This window comes from Rhinatrema bivittatum, chromosome 16 (genome assembly GCF_901001135.1).
Source record: "Rhinatrema bivittatum chromosome 16, aRhiBiv1.1, whole genome shotgun sequence".
Lineage (NCBI taxonomy): Eukaryota > Metazoa > Chordata > Amphibia > Gymnophiona > Rhinatrematidae > Rhinatrema > Rhinatrema bivittatum.
The window spans coordinates 40,936,847-40,956,747 of NC_042630.1; the positions used below are offsets into that span (position 1 = coordinate 40,936,847).

The window sequence follows — 19,901 nt, forward strand, 5'->3', positions numbered from 1 at the left end:
CCGCAAACTCAGTGTTCTTGGAAGACCCTCTTGTTGACTGCAGAGGCCTCCAGACCAGACATCTAGCAACATGTGCTGCTATTACAATAGATCTTTATACAGTTTTCAAGATTTAAAACACACACATGTGATAAACTAGCCCAGTTCTTCTCGGAGAAAATCACTAAACTAATAACATCAATGCCCTAAGCAAGCAAGGAAATACTGAACCCCATGGCCACAACAGTTGTTGCGCTCGTGCCTGTTCTCACCCTCGCTCCACCCTCTCTACCTTGGTGGCGACTCCCTTCAGGCCTGACAGACAGATGCTGCCGTGGCTTCTCCTCGCCGCTTCTCCTCAGATTCCCCGGGCTGGCCTGACGCTGCGGATCTGCCATGTTCCTGATGACGTAAGGGCACGCGTGCGCGCTCCAGAGTTTGTACCGACAAGGGCGCGAACCTCGGGGGCGTCCCCCCGTAGTGATGTCATCCACTTCCAACTTAAAAGGTCTTTGCTTGCAACTACGAATCGAGTTAGCAAGGAGAATTTTCTCTCTGCTGCTCTGCCTCCACAAACTTACCAAGGGGTACCCGCTCCTCGGCAACCCCGCTCTGTCTTCTTAATTTCAGATTGCTAAGACGGGATCTGGTACTCGTTCCTCAAGGGCCTACGTCCCTGAATGCTCAGAAGACTCCTTACTGCCTGGAAGCAATCGCAGACGTGAACACTGTGAGTTCTATTACAGATAGGAACCGGTACTCGCTCCACGAGGGCCTATGTTTCTAATCTCTGAAGACTCTCTTCTGTCTAAGACGTTATCGCAGGTATGGAGATCGTGAGTTATTATTGCAGATTGCAGATAGGAACTGGTACTCACTCCAAGAGGGCCCATGTTCCTAAAACCCTTCAAAACCTCTCTTCTATCTCAGAAGCTATCACATACCTATATCTTGTGAATTACTATTACAGATTGCAGATAGGAACTGGTACTCACTCCACAAGGGCCTATGTTCCTAAAACCTCCAAAGACTCTCTTCTTAATTCTTAACTCTCTTCTTCTTAACTCCCCCCTTCTTAATTCTCTCCCTCTAGTATATTTTTGTTCATAATCTATACTTGCATTTATTATGTTTTGCGTTTACCTATTTGTACAGCATAACCTTGGTTTCCCTTATCCTTCTACCCCCCTTCCCCTCCCCCCCTCTCCCCCCCACTAGTTCTTTTATCAGTTTCATTGTAAAGCCCTGTTGGCTATTTTTTGTTCCATGGAAACCGATGTGATGTTTTCTTAACGAATGTCTGTATACAAAAACTTTAAATAAAAAATAAAATTCTATTCCAGAAGCCATCTCATACACAGATATTGTGAGTTCTTATTCCAGACTGCATATAAGAACAAGTACTCGCCTACAGCTCCTGCTCCTGAATATACTGAAGACTCTCTGTTGCATAGAAGCCATTAAAGATTAGGGATGTGAATTGGGCTTCGGACGATTGAAAATATTGTCGATATTTTCAAAATCATCAGAAATCGGAGGCTCCCCCGAAACGATAGGAAAACCCCACAATGGCGCCGGCCATCCAGTGCTCCCTCCATGTGACAGGGGCAGGCCAATGGCACAGATACCATGTCACATGGTAAGGGCAAAGGCCATCAGCGTCATTTTGATTAGTGGCAGCCGACGGCCCGAGAGCGGGAGATCGCTCCCGGGAACCCCACTGGACCACCAGGTACCTGTAAATGTTTTTGGGAGGGTCAGGAGGGTGGGGTAAGCAAAGGAATTAGTTTTAAAGGGTTGGGTGGTTTTTTGTTTATCGGCTCAGGCGCAGCCAATAAACAAAATTGCGATCGTGCCCGATGGAAAAAAATCCACATGTGAATCGGAACCGGAATCCGAAACGATTCCGGTTCCGATTCACATCTCTATTACAGATATCTACAACTGTGAGTGTATCATCTACTACTGGTTATGTATCCAGCATACCCTGTCTACTCACTATCTATAGTCTCTCTCTACAGTTCAGAAACACAGAGTTCGCAGTTCCAGTATCTGAGGGACTTCAGCCCTGCCGGGCACATCAGCTCACTACTGCCACCTCTGATGGTTTTACTTCCTGTCTAATAAAAAACTATCTGGAGACGAGGAGAGTCTTTACCTGAGATTGCAAGCGAATGCTTTTTCCTGGATGTGTCACCTGTGGCTGCCTGCTTGAAACAACTTTGAATTGGCTTGTCCCGTCTGCTGTGTGAATGAGATTGGACTACCGGGGGTAGACGTGAGCCTGCCCCAATGGTATTTATAACAGCCAATTACCAGCCTTTATGTCATTAGGGGGGGGCTGGGAAGGAGCTATAAATGGCCCTGCTATGACGTGCCACTGCCGAAGGCGCGCCCCCGAAGCCGCTCGCCTAAGGGGCTCTGACCGGCTCTGACTGGATCCGCCTGGATCCGCATGGAATAAATGATAAACTTTGTATGCCTTGGTGAAAGAAAAAGAAAAAAAAAGGAATTCATCTCTGTATACGTGTTTTTTTTTCGTCAGAGCCGCAGGTAGGCAAAGCTTTTTAGTAATTAATGTCCTCGACCTCCATAAGAGAAGTTTATCTGACAATTGTAAGCTTGCCTCTGCCTCTCCAAACAACAGCTCTTTATTTCCCTTATAACAAATGATTGAAATATGCCTCATACTAAGAGAAAGGGCAAAATAAGGCCAGTCTCAAGTACTCCGATAGTAGAGCTGAGTCAAAGGACTGTTGCCATAATTACTCATGGCTGTATCTCTTTTCCGTTGTAAGTTTTGTCTTACTTTAAATATGTGAAAATCACAATAAAGATAAAATAAAAAAAATATATATATATTTTGTCTAATGATATATTGTAACCGAACCTTTCACGGCATCTGTTAGAATGTACTATAGTACACTTTCACCTACATTAAATATATGCCTACATGTAAACCATTGCGATGGTATATAACTTAGCGACGGTATAGAAAAGATTTTAAATAAATAAATAAAATAAAGATAAAAATAATATATTAAAGTATTTATTTCGGAATAGGTTAAAAACCTTTTACGGTTACAAGATTTGGATACATCCTGATCTTGTAAAAGCCACACAACTTAGGAGGAAGAAATGTCTTGCTTTAAGACACTTTGTAATTGAAAAGGGTGGTCAGTTTTTACTTTGGTACCCCTGCAAATGTGTAATTAAATTGAAAGGACAGAGTTATCATTACACCGATCCAGAACACCTTAGAGCACTCTTGGGGGTAGATAAGTTGGTGGCTAAATAAAAAAAGGGGAATTAACTTACATTTTCCGAGATTATATTATTTCTTTTTTTTTTAATTCTTTATTTATAATTTTAACATATAATACAAGAATTACAATGTCTACTAAATTTTACAGATAAATGCATTATCCAAAATCACAAGTTAATAAAGGTAGATAGGCAAATTTACTTTCTATACATTCATCTGTATTTAAAAGTAAAAACTAGTGAGGCATTTAAACTTATGAACAATATTTCATTGAATATAATTATAAGAAATGCAGGTTGCTATTCCTCCTTTTCCTTATTCTAACATTCCATCAGTCACCCAGAAGTGTTTTAAGATGTTCTGGTTCTGTAAATTGATAGTTATGTCCACTCAATTTAATTGCACATTTGCATGGATAACGAAGAATAAATTGACTTCCCCTCTCAATTACTTTAGATCTGAACTCAAGAAACTGCTTCCTCCTAGTTTGTGTAACCTTAACTAAATCGGGGTAAATCCATATTTTGTTCCCATAAAAGTTTTTTAACCTATTATGGAAAAAATATTTCAGAATTATATCTCTGTCAGAGATAAAAGCAAATGTTACTAACACGATACCTGTTTTTTTAACTAGTACCTCATCTTGAGATTTTTCTAAAAAAATCTGATAATTCTATTGAGGATTCAATATTATCTCTTATCTTACCATCTTTTTCAGATTGGCATACTTTGTTCTGGTATATTCAAAATTTTTATAACATACATCCTGAACAATTCTATAGGTAAAATCTTAGAAATAACAGGAAAATTGATAACTCTCAAGTTCAAAACATGAGAATAGTTCTCAATATTTTCAATTTTCCTTTGTATTTCAGCTTCAGCCTTGATTTATTGAACTTGAATTTTCTCCAACTGCAACAGGCGTTGTTCAACAACGTTATTCTGTTTTTGCAAGTTAATCAAGGCTTCTGAGTTGCTTTTAACTGTTTTATTCATTTCGTTGACTGCTATAGTAAGATTTTTAATAGAAGAGTCCAGTTTTGTCAGAACATTCCACAGAGTATCCATTGTAATAGATGTTGGTCTTACTATAATTTCTTGAATATTTTTCCCTTTTATCTGTTTCACCATCTCCTTGGGAGCATTCAAAGATGTGAAAGATTTACACCCTTCAGCTTCTTGTGTAGTACCTTTTTGAGGGATCTTCATTTCTTCCAGTAAAATTCTTTTTATATAAAATTTCAGTCATTTCTTCCAAATTCTCCAACAAATCCTGGGGGTTTTTGGTAGGCTAAGGGGTATTACCCCTTCCTTACCAGGAGGTGTTGGAATGTCTGGATATCCTTGACTCAAAGAGAAGTTATCGGCCAATAGGGACAGATTTATTTCCATTTCTGTCCCTATAGCGGCCCCCTCTACAGGAGTAATCTGTGAGGAACTCAGCCAATCAGCCACAGTCCTCTGCCCTAGTTCTATAGTTGGAGTACTAGCAGCTGGCTTTAATCTTGCCTTCCGCTTAGTGTGAGGCATTTAATTTCAAGGTAATAAAAGAACTATAAGCAGAGGAGACTGAATTGTCCCTACAATTTCAACAATGCTTCTCTAGTGGAGGTTAAGGAGATTTTCAATAATGAACTTTAATGCCTACCTGGGTGAAATAACCTTTATACAACTCAAAGCTTCAATAATCGCTACAGGACCCAGTTGGATCCAGTCGGAGCCGGTCAGAGTCACGCGCCCCTTTGGCGCGCGGCTTCGGCAGTGCTCCTCGGTGACTGCACGCCGTAGGGGGGCTGTTTAAGAGGACTCCTCCGGCCCCTCCTTATGATGAAATCTGCTCCTATTGGTTGCCGGTAACACCATCGGTCTAACAATAAAATCTAACTAACCCACTCATCCATCTCATACACACCCCACATAAAATCATAACATTCATCAATGAACATGGAAAATCTGTCATGTACTGCATATGCAAAACATCAATATAATGTTTGTGATAAATTGAATTTTTTAAACAATTTATACAAATGTTATTCTGGAAATTTCAAGATATTTTTCTAATCTTCCTAATATTAAACAATTTATACAAAATACAAATCTGATTAAAGTGCAAATGCTTTTGTGTAAATATAGATTGACCTAAAAAACAGCAGGACAATGTTAGCCCCTAACTAATTTTAAACAATTAATACAAAATGCAATTGTATAAAGTGCTTTTTTTATAATTGTTAATTAACCTGCATGACAGTATAACGATGTTAGTCCATAAATGATCCTACAAAGATCTTTGTTTCGCCCGACATCTCTCAAAGGCTTCCTCAGGGATGAACTAAAACACCAATATGAACCCTATATCACAATGGGTGTATTTACAAATCTCATCCACACATTGAAAATCTTCACATGAAAGAATTGTATTGTAGCTCATAAATATCTCGAATTCTATCCCATTCGGGACTTCATGTCTTCAAAAATGCTTCCTGGTGTTTATAAACGGATTCACTTAAATGACTATTCCAGATGTGTTCACATCAAAGTACTCCATCTGTAGACGGAACAATTCAAACTCACTGTATCATCATATATTGTTCAACAAATTCTTGGTTCAAACATGGTGTGATGTCATTTCCGGGTGATGATTTACTTATAAAATATCCTTTTGAGAAGAATTTGTTGAACAATATATGATAGATAGAAAACCCTTTGCTAACTCAATTAGCTAGCAAAAGAAGAGACCTTAAATATCTGGTGAAGATGACGTCATCTCAGGGGGACGCCCCTGAGGTTCGTGCCACAACTGGTACTTGAGTCGGGGCCATGCCGCGCGTGCGCCCTTAGGCCTCAGGAGAAACTGTTATGAATTGGACAGTGGACCCCTGTTCCGAGGTAGAGTCAGCACTGTAGAGAAGGGAGTTAACCCTTTTCGTTCTCTACCGTCGGATGGCAAGGCCTGTTGGAGAGGTAGAGCTGAAGACTTCATCCTGGAAGCTCATGAACCTCCCCCCAGGAGGAGCCCGTAGGGGCATGGCCGCTGGGACTTAGGAGACTCCCTGAAGAATGAAGATGGTCTGGATGCAGGCGCCTCCTGCAGGTCATGGTTTCCAGACAGCTGGCGCCTCCAGCAGGTCGTGAGATGTCAGGGAGTATACTTGAAGAATAGTCCCAGTCCAGTCCAAGGGTCAAAGTTCAGAGAGAGGACGAGAGCCGGTCCAGGAGCAGATGGGAGAATGGTCCGAAGCCAATCCAGGAGCAGAGAAGGGTCCAGAGTCAGTCCACGTCAAAGCCAGAAAATCACTACCACCAGTCCAAAGGTCAGGAGCCAAAGAATCAGTCCAACGGGGAGGAGAGCAGAAGCGGGGCAAGAAGCGGATCCGGAACACCAAACAGGAAACCAGGAACTGAGCCTCAATACCAAGGCAAGGTCTGAGGAGCAGACCTTGCCTTAAATATCTGGAAGAAGGGAGGAGTCTTCAGGAGAGAGCCACGACATTTCCTGTCGTGGCCCCTTTAAATCTATTCTTCAGCCGTACGCGCGGCCCTATGCAGCCAGGAAGTGTGAGGAGTCATCGCAACCCTGCTGGGCTCCGCGGCTGGCCCGAGCAGCAGCCAAGGCCGCTAGAGGAATGTCGAAAGAGGCTCCCTGCTCCTGCAGGAGCCCCCGAGTCCACCCTGCATCATGGGTGAGTACTAGATCCCGGCCACGGGCCGCCGCGGCCGGCAGCCATGACGGTCGGCCCCAGTCGCGGTTTGCTGCGGCTGGCGGCGATAACAGAAACATGGCAGAAGGCAGTTTTTAGCTGGTCCAGAAATGCCGAAGAAGGTTGGCAAGATGACACCGCGGCAGCCAAACTTCCATCGACCAAAGAGGGAGTCGTGAAAGAGTTAAGATGGGCGGAGTGGAGACGTCAGGCAGCGACGGTTGCAACAAAAAGTTGCTGTAGGCATGGTTTTTGGATATGTATGAGTTTACGGTTCTTAAATATCATTAGATTGTTTGAAACATTAGTTACTTGCTGTCTGTTTTGTAGAATTCATACATATATTACACAGAGTGGAACATGTTATTCAATTTGATGAATCTGAATGTACTTACTGACCTTACTGTTGTAGCTGGAGGGTGGGTACCCGAAGCTGAGGGAGGTTTTGGATGTGGTGCAGGTGTGCATCACGGTCTAGGTCAGTGATAAGCTGGTGCCTTCACGGGAAATGGCAGGTCATTATTATGCCTTGGGAGGTGAGGCCTCCTTGCTTAGGGATATGGTGGGGGGCTGGGCTAAGATGCTGCCTTGCTTGGTACATGGCACTTGGCGGAGATGATGTGAGCCCAGTTGGCTACCACCATCTCTGCTCAGGTACAGGTCATTTTATAATAATATGCTGATTAATAAAGCTGCAGCCTTTTACATCTAATTTACATGCTCATGTCTTACTTCCATTTCTGTGTGTGCATTACATGCTGGGGTCTCAAGTCATTGCTGTGTGTGTGTGGAGCGCAGCTTGGCTGATGCTCTTGTCTTGACTGAAGTTCAAGTAATAAAATAACAATGAAACATTTCAGCAAATCCACATTTACCGATTCATCAATCTTTTTACCCGGGTGGGGGTGATAGTTAGTCCTGGTTCTTACTCAGGTAATTGAGGAGATGACTAAGTAATAATTCTGAAATGTGATCTCTTAAAACATAATTTTACCCTGAAGGGTAGATGGCCAACTGAGGGAAATAACTGATCTGCATGTTAAAAAATTTTGAAATGAAACCAGACCAAAGATCAAAAATGCACTGTCCTTGAAGTCTGTGGATATGTTTTTGCTCAGGTTTTTAGCCCTTTCAGTTGTATATGTACCTTGGAAGGGCATAGAAAGTGTATTCCTTAGTAATTATTCACTTGCTTGCATTTGCTTCCTAATTTTTTTGTTTAAACCTGTTCATTTTTATTCTGTGCTTGTAAGTTTTCTTTGTGTCTTTAGATAATTGGTTATTTTTCTTCTTGAGGAATAATGATCTGTAAGTATGAATAGTTCGGTTGAGTATAAAGCAAAATGTTGCCCTTCATACCTGTGGGTAGTGGTATATCCTGAACACATTGAATAGCTGTGCTGACCACTCAGATGGAAGGCCTTCAATGACAGCAGCCAGCAGGCCAGTTCTTCCACATCGGTAATTAGGGATTTTAAGATCCCATCCAGAATAGAGATCCATTGCAGTGCCAAATATTAGGAATGGATGGTTCAAAGGCTCATAAAGGTGAAACCCCAGCGTGATGTTGGGTAAGAGTTGAGGGTTATTGTTGATCTCCAACAGAGCGGAAAGAAAGGCCAGGTAGTTATAATAATTTGATACCTGATTCCTGCAATAGAATTAATAAACTCATTAACATCATAATGCAAAACTGTATTCATATGGTCAATCAGAGATATTGCAAGGGGTAAACAACTCCAGCCCTGGAATGTCAGAGACAGGTCTGGTTTTCAGGGCATTCCCAAGGAATATGCATACATTATACTTGCCTGCCATGGAGCCAGTGCATGCAAGTATATCTCATGCTTATTCATTATGGATATACTGAAAAGCAGGTCTGTTTGAGGCACTCTAGGACAGGAGTTGCCTATTCATAGGATATACCTTCAGAAGTATTTATTTTTTTATCTATTTATTTATTTATTTTACAATGTTTATATACCACTTTTCAAGCAAAGAATGTATCAAAATGGCTCACAGTAAAAGATACATATTTAAAACAATTAAACAAAAAGACATACAGTCTATACATTAGCACAGGTTACAGAGTGTGCCTTTCAAGTCGAGCAATAAATGCCAGCAGTGCAGCTAAAAGACTAAAGAGGTTGGGACTTTTCAGCTTGGAGAAGAGACGACTGAGGGGGGATATGATAGAGGTGTTTAAAATCATGAGAGGTCTAGAACGGGTAGATGTGAATCGGTTATTTACTCTTTCGGATAGTAGAAAGATTAGGGGGCACTCCATGAAGTTAGCATGGGGCACATTTAAAACTAATCGGAGAAAGTTCTTTTTCACTCAACGCACAATTAAACTCTGGAATTTGTTGCCAGAGAATGTGGTTCGTGCAGTTAGTATAGCTGTGTTTAAAAAAGGATTGGATAAGTTCTTGGAGGAGAAGTCCATTACCTGCTATTAAGTTCACTTAGGGGCGGATTTTAAAAGGAGCGCGAATAGCCTACTTTTGTTTGCGCTCCAGGCGCAAACAAAAGTACGCTGGATTTTAGTAGATACGCGCGGAGCTGCGCGTATCTGCTAAAAACCTGGATCGGCGCGCGCAAGGCTATGGATTTTGTATAGCCGGCGCGCGCCGAGCCGCGCAGCCTACCCCCATTCCCTCCGAGGCCGCTCCGAAATCGGAGCGGCCTCAGAGGGAACTTTCCTTTGCCCTCCCCTCACCTTCCCCTCCCTTCCCCTACCTAACCTACCCGCCCGGCCCTGTCTAAACCCCCCCCCCCTTACCTTTGTCGGGGGATTTACGCCTCCCTCCGGGAGGCGTAAATCCCCGCGTGCCAGCGGGCCTCTTGCGCGCCGGGCCGCGACCTGGGGGTGGGTACGGAGGGCGCGGCCACGCCCCCGGACCGCCCCGGGCCGTAGCCACGCCCCCGTACCCGCCCCCAAAACGCTGCCGACATGCCCCCGAAACGCCGTGACAACCGGGCCCGCCCCCCGACACGCCCCCCTCGGAGAACCCCGGGACTTACGCGAGTCCCGGGGCTCTGCGCGTGCCGGTAGGCCTATGTAAAATAGGCTTCCCGGCGAGCAGGGCTCTGAAAATCCGCCCCTTAGAGAATAGCCACTGCCATAAGCAATGGTTACATGGAATAGACTTAGTTTTTGGGTACTTGCCAGGTTCTTATGGCCTGGATTGGCCACTGTTGGAAACAGGATGCTGGGCTTGATGGACCCTTGGTCTGACCCAGTATGGCATTTTCTTATGTTCTTATGTTCTTAAGTGGAGTATATTCATGAATATAGAACCAGAAGGCCACCTGACCAATTGTTGAAAAATGATGTGGATCTTCTGTACAGAACAGGAGTTAAATAGGGTGCTCAAGAAAGTAACTGGTGAAGAGAGGGGAATTTTCATTGGACATACACATTTAATTTTAAAGAGCTAAGATTTATCTGTGTTAAGTTTTCTTATCTAAATTACTTAATGAAATGATGGATTCATGTTGCACTATATATTCAGATAATATGTGGCCAATATGTAGAAAGTAATGTATTTCATTCAAACCACTGTTAAATCTGATTTTACAAGTACACATTTGTCTTAGAGTTCCAATCACCTGTCCCCTCACTCACTTATTATTTAGAAGGTATTCACCTGATGTCTTTCAGCTTTCCTCCATTTCACCAATGGGTGCATAGTGATTTTTTTGCATAGGGGGTAACAGCTAATAGCTTCATCTACTTACATTTCCATGTGATGAGCACTATTAGCTACTTGCTGATTTGGACTCATGTTTTGTATGTGCTAATCCCCTTATTGAATTGGGTGTTAGCCTAGTGTGTCCAAAACATAGGTCCAAGAGCTCATTAGCCTGTGCGCTAGGCTCAGCACATGATATAAAATCATCCGGAAAGAGGGAGAAGCTCCCATTCTCTACTTTCCCTTTTATGGGATTTTGAATCCATCCATCAGCAGACAGATGCTTTATGATTGTAGTATTTTTTTATTCAAAGTGCTAGCAGACTAAAGGTCTCCAATAACCCCTTCCATGATATAAACTTTCTGCGTAGTCTATTTCATAAGGGAAAAAGGATGCTTGATCAAGTCACTTGTTGCGTTTGTGAAGTAGAGAAGTAGCCTAGTGGTTAGAGCAGCTGGCTTTGAACCAGGGAGAGCAGCATTTACATCCCAGAGCTGCTCCTTGGGACCTTAAGCTGATCATTTTACCCTTCATTGCTTCAGGTGCAAACTTAGATTGTGAGACCTTTGGGGACAGAGAACATAAGAACATAAGAACATAAGAAAATGCCATACTGGGTCAGACCAAGGGTCCATCAAGCCCAGCATCCTGTTTCCAACAGTGGCCAATCCAGGCCATAAGAACCTGGCAAGTACCCAAAAACTAAGTCTATTCCATGTAACCATTGCTAATGGCAGTGGCTATTCTCTAAGGGGCGGATTTTAAGAGCCCTGCTCGCCTAAATCTGCCCAAATCCGGGCGGATTTAGGCGAGCAGGGCCCTGCGCGCCGGTGAGCCTATTTTAAATAGGCTCACCGGCGCGCGCAGACCCCGGGACTCGCGTAAGTCCCGGGGTTCTCCGAGGGGGGCGGGTCGGGGGCGTGTTGGGGGGCGGGCCCGAACCGCACGGCGTTTAGGGGGCGTGCCGGGAGCGTTTCGGGGGCGGGCCCGGAGGCGTGGTTACGGCCCGGGGTGGCCCGGGGGCGTGGCCGCGCCCTCCGGACCCACCCCCAGGTCGCGTCCCGGTGCACAGGAGGCCCGCTGACGCGCGGGGATTTACGCCTCCCTCTGGGAGGCGTAAATCCCCCGACAAAGGTAAGGGGAGGGCTTAGACAGGGCCGGGTGGGTGGGTTAGGTAGGGGAATGGAGGGGAAGGTGAGGGGAGTGCAAAAGGAAGTTCCCTCCGAGGCCGCTCCGATTTCGGAGCGGCCTTGGAGGGAACGGGGGTAGGCTGCGCTGCTCGGCGCGCGCCGGCTATACAGAATTGATAGCCTTGTGCGCGCCGATCCAGGATTTTAGTGGATACACGCGGCTCCGCGCGTATCTACTAAAATCCAGCGTACTTTTGCTTGCGCCTGATGCGCCAGCAAAAGTAGGCCTATTCGCATAGTTTGAAAATCTACCCCTAAGTGAATTTAATAGCAGGTAATGGACTTCTCCTCCAAGAACTTATCCAATCCTTTATTAAACACAGCTATACTAACTGCACGAACCACATTCTCTGGCAACAAATTCCAGAGTTTAATTGTGCGTTGAGTAAAAAAGAACTTTCTCTGATTAGTTTTAAATGTGCCGCATGCTAACTTCATGGAGTGTCCCCTAGTCTTTCTAGTATCCGAAAGAGTAAATAACCGATTCACATCTACCCGTTCTAGACCTCTCATGATTTTAAACACCTCTATCATATCCCCCCTCAGTCGTCTCTTCTCCAAGCTGAAAAGTCCTAACCTCTTTAGTCTTTCCTCATAGGGGAGTTGTTCCATTCCCCTTATCATTTTGGTAGCCCTTCTCTGTACCTTCTCCATCGCAATTATATCTTTTTTGAGATGCGGCGACCAGAATTGTACACAGTATTCAAGGTGCGGTCTCACCATGGAGCGATACAGAGGCATTATGACATTTTCCGTTTTATTCATCATTCCTTTTCTAATAATTCCCAACATTCTGTTTGCTTTTTTGACTGCCGCAGCACACTGAACCGACGATTTCAATGTGTTATCCACTATGACACCTAGATCTCTTTCTTGGGTTGTAGCACCTAATATGGAACCCAACATCGTGTAATTATAGCATGGGTTATTTTTCCCTATATGCATCACCTTGCACTTATCCACATTAAATTTCATCTGCCATTTGGATGCCCAATTTTCCAGTCTCACAAGGTCTTCCTGCAATTTATCACAATCTGCTTGTGATTTAACTATTCTGAACAATTTTGTGTCATCTGCAAATTTGATTATCTCACTCGTCGTATTTCTTTCCAGATCATTTATAAATATATTGAACAGTAAGGGTCCCAATACAGATCCCTGAGGCACTCCACTGTCCACTCCATTCCACTGAGAAAATTGCCCATTTAATCCTACTCTCTGTTTCCTGTCTTTTAGCCAGTTTGCAATCCACGAAAGGACATCGCCACCTATCCCATGACTTTTTACTTTTCATAGAAGCCTCTCATGAGGAACTTTGTCAAACGCCTTCTGAAAATCCAAGTATACTATATCTACCGGTTCACCTTTATCCACATGTTTATTAACTCCTTCAAAAAAGTGAAGCAGATTTCTGAGGCAAGACTTGCCCTGGGTAAAGCCATGCTGACTTTGTTCCATTAAACCATGTCTTTCTATATGTTCTGTGATTTTGATGTTTAGAACACTTTCCACTATTTTTCCTGGCACTGAAGTCAGGCTAACCGGTCTGTAGTTTCCCGGATCGCCCCTGGAGCCCTTTTTAAATATTGGGGTTACATTTGCTATCCTCCAGTCTTCAGGTGCAGTGGATGATTTTAATGATAAGTTACAAATTTTTACTAATAGGTCTGAAATTTCATTTTTTAGTTCCTTCAGAACTCTGGGGTGTATACCATCCGGTCCAGGTGATTTACTACCCTTCAGTTTGTCAATCAGGCCTACCACATCTTCTAGGTTCACCGTGATTTGATTCAGTCCATCTGAATCATTACCCATGAAAACCTTCTCCATTACGGGTACCTCCCCAACATCCTCTTCAGTAAACACCAAAGCAAAGAAATCATTTAATCTTTCCGCGATGGCCTTATCTTCTCTAAGTGCCCCTTTAACCCCTCGATCATCTAACGGACCAACTGACTCCCTCACAGGCTTTCTGCTTCGGATATATTTAAAAAAGTTTTTACTGTGAGTTTTTGCTTCTACAGCCAACTTCTTTTCAAATTCTCTCTTAGCCTGTCTTATCAATGTCTTACATTTAACTTGCCAATGTTTATGCTTTATCCTATTTTCTTCTGTTGGATCCTTCTTCCAATTTTTGAATGAAGATCTTTTGGCTAAAATAACTACAGTTCCTGAATGTAATCTTCTTTGAAGTGCTGACAAGCATAATATACAAATTAATAAATAAATAACGTATCTTAAGTTTTTCCAAATAATAATAAGTAATAGTAAGGATATGGAAACTTGGGGGCATATATTGAAAGCCTAAAGGGCTAAGTAATTTAGCTGGATATACCTTATCCAGCTAGGTAACTTAGGTTTCCAAAACAGATTCTTCATTCCTACCAAGTTGTTATTGTTTGTAAGGTTTTGGGTGGATCCTTGGACACTGTGGCAACTGACCATGCCCACGGGGGGAAGTCCCGTGAGGGGCCACAGGTCAGAGTCAACTTCGGGATACACAACACAGAGTTATATATTTTATTAGACAGAGTTGATAAGCCACCAGAGGTGGCAGTAGTGAGTAGAGATGAAGCCTGGCTGGGCTAGGGTTACTCAGGATACTGGAACAGCATTTCCATCTATGGCTGTGCTGTAGTGGAGAAAACTGAGATAGTGAGTACAGTGGAGCATACATAGAGTTCTGGTATAGAGCCTCGTTGATAAAATTACTCACACAGCAGTTTCTCCCGGAAGGTAACACAGAAGCTGGAATAGAGGCAGGCCTTCGAGGAGCGAGTACCTGATTCCAGGGAACAGCTCTGAGGAAATAAAGTTGGTAACTCACTGATGATGTAGGCAGCGGTTTCTTCCAAGCAGGGGCGATAAGTTCAGGCAGCGAGCCAGGGAACATGGGCCCTCGAGGAGCGAGTACCAGTTCCTGATAGTGACCTGAAAGAAATGAGAGAGGCCCCCGAGGAGCTGGTACCCCGTTGGGATAAAGTCCAAAAGTTAGAGAGGCAGAATAGCTAGGTACGGAGAGCGAATCCCATCCGTAAGGAGATCCCTTGCTAACTCGATTAGCTAGCAAAAAGTGTAGGCTTTTGTATCCGTGATGCGTGACATCATCACAGGGGGAAGCCCCTGAGGTTTGCGCCAAAGAGAGAATTAGAAGCAGGGCCTTGCGGCGCGTGCGCCCTATGATACCTGGACAACATGGCGGGATGTAGCGCCCAAGCCAGACCGGGAACGCAGGAGAGGATGGCAGGCAGATGCCGCGACAGCCAGACGTCCATCAACCGCGAGAGGAAAAAAAAACACCTAACGCGTGAGAACTAGCTAAAAAGTCACTTACGTGCTTTAGACGGCATAAACTCTACTGTTTGTTATTGCCGCATCAAACACTGTCTGATGGTCTTTTTTCCTCGGGGACTTACACACATTCACGAACTTTTTCTTGAAAAATAGGATATGTTAGTTGTTAGTAGTAAATGTTTATCTTCACTGTTGTTGTCTTCAGTCATCAATTAACACATTTAAATTGTTATGAATCTTGAAGATCATTTTTAAAGAGTTAATGAGTGTCCCTCCGATATTCAGCCATATTTTTATCGCTATCCTTTTGAAGCATTTATAAGCTCTGTTCTCTTTCAACAAAGTATAGGCTAAAGAAAGCTCAAGTATTTCATTCAAGATGTCCTGAAGCTCCCTGAAGAAGGAGTGTTCTACACTCCGAAACCCTGCAGAGTTGGAGGATTAACTTCAGGACTCAGATAAGTGCACACTAAATGTTTTTCAGTGCACTATCTCATGTTTATTATAGATAAGCGATTTTGAGCCAGAATAGAGACTGTGGGGAGGAATGACCGATGATTAAACTGGATATTGTGCTTTAAGGCTATATCCTCAAATTTCAGCCTGTTGCATCACAAATACCAGGTCTTAGTGTCATTATAGGCTTTAGCAATGAGCCAGTAACAAGACACATATGATGGTCATCCACACACACATCCTAGGCAGGCTCCCATTCTCACACACACACACACATACACATATGCAAACCAAGCCGGTTCCCATTCACTTACACACACACACACAGCAACAATGCAAGGAATGAGCGAAGAGACCTATTGCCAAGGCAAGCTCTGACTACCAGAGTGATGACATAACTAGGGGCCATGGGAACTTTTCCCACTGCGGCCCCTTTAAATTCCAGCTGGTGATGTCCGTGCGCGCACGCCTAGGGGCTGAGGAGCACAGAGGAAGACCATGGTGGCATCTCCTGTGCGGCAGCGGGAGAGGCAGTGCGGACCAGTGAAGGGACATCCCCAACTGCACCGGAAGAGCTGGAGGGAGTGATGGCGGCACAGGGTTGACGACAGCTGCCAGCTGCTGCCAAGGAAAGAGGGGCTGAGGTCAGGGCCTGGTGTCAGGGGTTAGGTCCTCCATGGCTGGGAATTGTAACACTGAAATATTTGTTTAATATTTCTGTCATTTCTTCATCTCTCTCTACATAGTGTTCCTTGTAACCTTTCAATTTCATTATAAGACTTCAGGCCTCCCTTCTTTCTCTCATATATCTGAAAAATGTTTTGTCATCTCTCTTTACCTCTTTGTCAATCTTTTCTTCAGCTTGACCTTTTGCTTTCCTGATTTCTTTCTTCTTGTCCCTCAATTTCAACATTGGTATTCTTCATTGTGTTCCTTTAATCTTGAACGCTGTTCTTTTTGCCTTACTTTTTTCAACCATCTTCTTTGAGAACCAGATCAGTTTCTTTTTCCTCTTACTCTTATTTACTTTCCTAACATATAGATTTGTTGCCTTTGTAATAGCTCCATTTAATTTGGGCCACTGTTGTTCCATCTAACCCATTTCTCCCAGTCTTCCAGTTCTTCCTCCAGATACATCCCCATTTTGTCAGATTCCATATTTGTGATATTCAAAACTCAGATCTTTGTGTGACGTCTCTGTATTCTATTCTCAGTATCAAACCATACCGCCTGATGATCACTGATGTTCAGGTGAGCCCCTATTAGAACGTTAGAGACATTAACCCTATTAGTGAACAGTAGATCGAGGATCACACTCTCCCTCATGGGTTCCATTGTCATTTGTTTGAGCAGAGCTTCTTGAAAGGCATTCACCATCTCTCTACTTGTTGTAGATTCCACAGAAGGAATGCTCCAATTCACATCCAGCAAATTAAAACCTCCAATGATCAACACCTCACCCTTCTTTCCCACCTTTTGGCTGTCCTTGATCAGATCTCTGTTCAGTTCTTCCATTTGAGTTTGGGGCCTGTAAGTCACATCATTAAAAATTGAAGCATTATCTTCCTTTTTAGGACGGTCCATAATGCTTCTTCTTTAGCCCATGTCCCATTGCAATTTAATTGCTTGGATTTTGTTTTTGACAGAAAAAGCTACATCTACTCCTTTTTTGTCCTCTCTGTCCTCCCTTAACAAGTTATAGCTCAGGATGGCAGTATCATAATCATGGGACTCAGTGAACCATGTCTCTGTAATAGCAGCAAAGTCCAATTCTGCCGCTATCATTATGGCCTGCAGGTCTGGGATTTTATTTCTCAGACTACGAACATTTGTGATCATAGCTTTCCAGCTGCTCTTCCTAGTTGCCCTTTCTGTTTTTTTGAACTGATGTTGTTACTGTATCTTCCCACTTCCTATATTGTTTGGGGGTGGCAATCCAGTTTCACTGGCCATCTCTTACCACCCCTGCTTCCTAGTTTAAATGCATGATAATGTATAATCTGAATGTTTCAGTTATCATCCACCTTCCTGTCACAGACAAATGTAGACAAAATATGAACAGCAGTGTACTGGTGTTTGTTTATAACACACCCTACTGCCAACAAAGTTTGTTGGACCCTCAAATCTCGAGTCAGAATTTATAAAAGACTCATTTGTGATATTGGGTCACATTACTTTTATTTAGATAGCATTTCCATTTTTGTCCATATTTTTATATATTTTCTATTTTCCATAAAAACCAACGTCACAAGAATGCTGATAAATTTCAAATCCTCCAAATGGACTATGCATGCTACATGATGATAAGACAAAATGTTTTTTCAACCACCATCCCAAAGGCTTGGTTTAAAGCATAATACTTAGCGTCACAGAAGCGTCAAGGTTCCAAAAACGTCAAAGTTCCGACATGGCCATTTTTTGGACCAGAGGTCCTGCTTCAGGGGAATGACTTGATGATTTCTATCAGCATCTCATCATCTCAAATGGCTATTTCAGTGTAAAGAACTTTCTTCCCATGATCCGCACTCAGACTCGCAAAGTTTAAAACATGGCGACAAACCAGAACCCTTTATAGGGCTCAACCAGAAACACAGCAGGGAATGTAGTTTTCAACAAAGTCCTCTCCTCTACATAGGGTAAAGCACAAATAGGTCTCCTATCACGTACTGTCTTAACTCATGCCCCTAAACGTCATCGCAATCCAATCAGGAGCAAGTCCTCAATCAAGTCCACATCCACACCTAATAGAAACGTATAAGGCTTCTGTCACGTCCTATTTTGTGAAAAACACCTGCGGGGTATAATCGCAATTCAAGCACTTCAAATACCACTTTTACACTAATGGATCAAATCAGGAAATACTAGAGATCTGAATCGTGTGATCGATCATCTTAACGATCGATTTCGGCTGGGGGGGGAGGGAATCGGATCGTCGCGGTTTTGTTTTTTTAAATATCGTGTAAATCGTAAATCGGGGGAGGGCGGGAAAACCGGCACACTAAAACATCCCTAAAACCCACCCCGACCCTTTAAAATAAATCCCCCACCCTCCCGAACCCCCCCAAAATGCCTTAAATTACCTGGGGTCCAGAGGGGGGGTCCCGGTTTGATCTTTTACTCTCGGGCCTGCGATGCGTTGTAGAAATGGCGCCGGCACCATTTTGTTTTTTGTCCCCCGACGTCAGGAGCGTAGGAGATCGCTCCCGGACCCCCGCTGGACCCCCAGGGACTTTTGGCCAGCTTGGGGGGGCCTCCTGACCCCCACAAGACTTGCCAAAAGGACAGCGGGGGTCCAGGAGCGACCTCCTACACTAGAATCGTTTTGCCGTACAAAATGGCTCCGGCCATACGGCGTATGACTGGCGCCATTTTGTACAGCAAAATGACATCAGGAGCGTAGGAGATCGCTCCCGGACGCCCGCTGGACCCCCAGGGACTTTTGGCCAGCTTGGGGGGGTCAGGAGGCCCCTGTCATATGACAGGTCAATGGTAGCGCCGGCGCCATTTCTACAACGCACCGCAGGCCCGAGAGTAAAAGATCACACCGGGACCCCCCCCCCACTGGACCCCAGGTAATTTAAGGTATTTTTGGGGGGGGGTTTCGGGAGGGTGGAGGATTTATTTTAAAGGGTCGGGGTGGGTTTTAGGGATGTTTTAGTGTGCCGGTTTTCCCGCCCTCCCTCGATTTACGATTTACACGATATTTTAAAAAACAAAACCGCGACGATCCGATTCCCTCCCCCCCCAGCCGAAATCGATCGTTAAGACGATCGATCACACGATTCACATCTCTAGTATTCCCTGATTTGATCCATTGCTGTATCTTGTTCATTATTCAATACAAAATAGGTATTATGTAAGGGTACTTGAGTGGAGAGTGTCTTATTTTGCCAGAGCCCACAGAAATCCATTTATTTCTGGGTTTCTGAATCCTAGACATCTGACTTTTCCATGGGAGTGGGATTCGTGATTAATGGTGCTGTCCCACTGTAAACAATTTCTTCTTGGGATTCTGAATCTTATGTGGAAACTGGATAATATATTATGGTTGTATCAAGATAGGGGAGCTTTTTTGAAACTTTAATAATTCCTCTTTCAAATAAATCACCTGTTTTTTCATTGTAGACAACTGAAAAGAAATTGGACAACCCTTACGTCTCCAAATGGTAGACCATGGGAAATAAGCAAAACAAATGTTACAGTGAATAAAAGCCATTCTGCTAATAGTGACTAATATACAAGTTGTTAAATTGGTACTTAGGTTTTATTCACATAGCCAAGTCCTTAGAAGAACTATTTAGGAAGAAAACACCCTAGGGGTGG

General features: G+C 43.6%; 1 protein-coding gene across 1 annotated transcript in view; it reads right to left on the reverse strand.

Annotated features, from left to right (window-relative positions):
- The window catches only part of LOC115077500 (vomeronasal type-2 receptor 26-like), a 173,436-nt gene that overhangs the window by 22,851 nt on the left and 130,684 nt on the right, over positions 1-19,901 (reverse strand). The window contains exon 3 of the mRNA XM_029579791.1: positions 8,302-8,593. Coding sequence (XP_029435651.1) covers positions 8,302-8,593 — 292 coding nt within the window. The remainder of the gene's footprint in view (positions 1-8,301; positions 8,594-19,901) is intronic.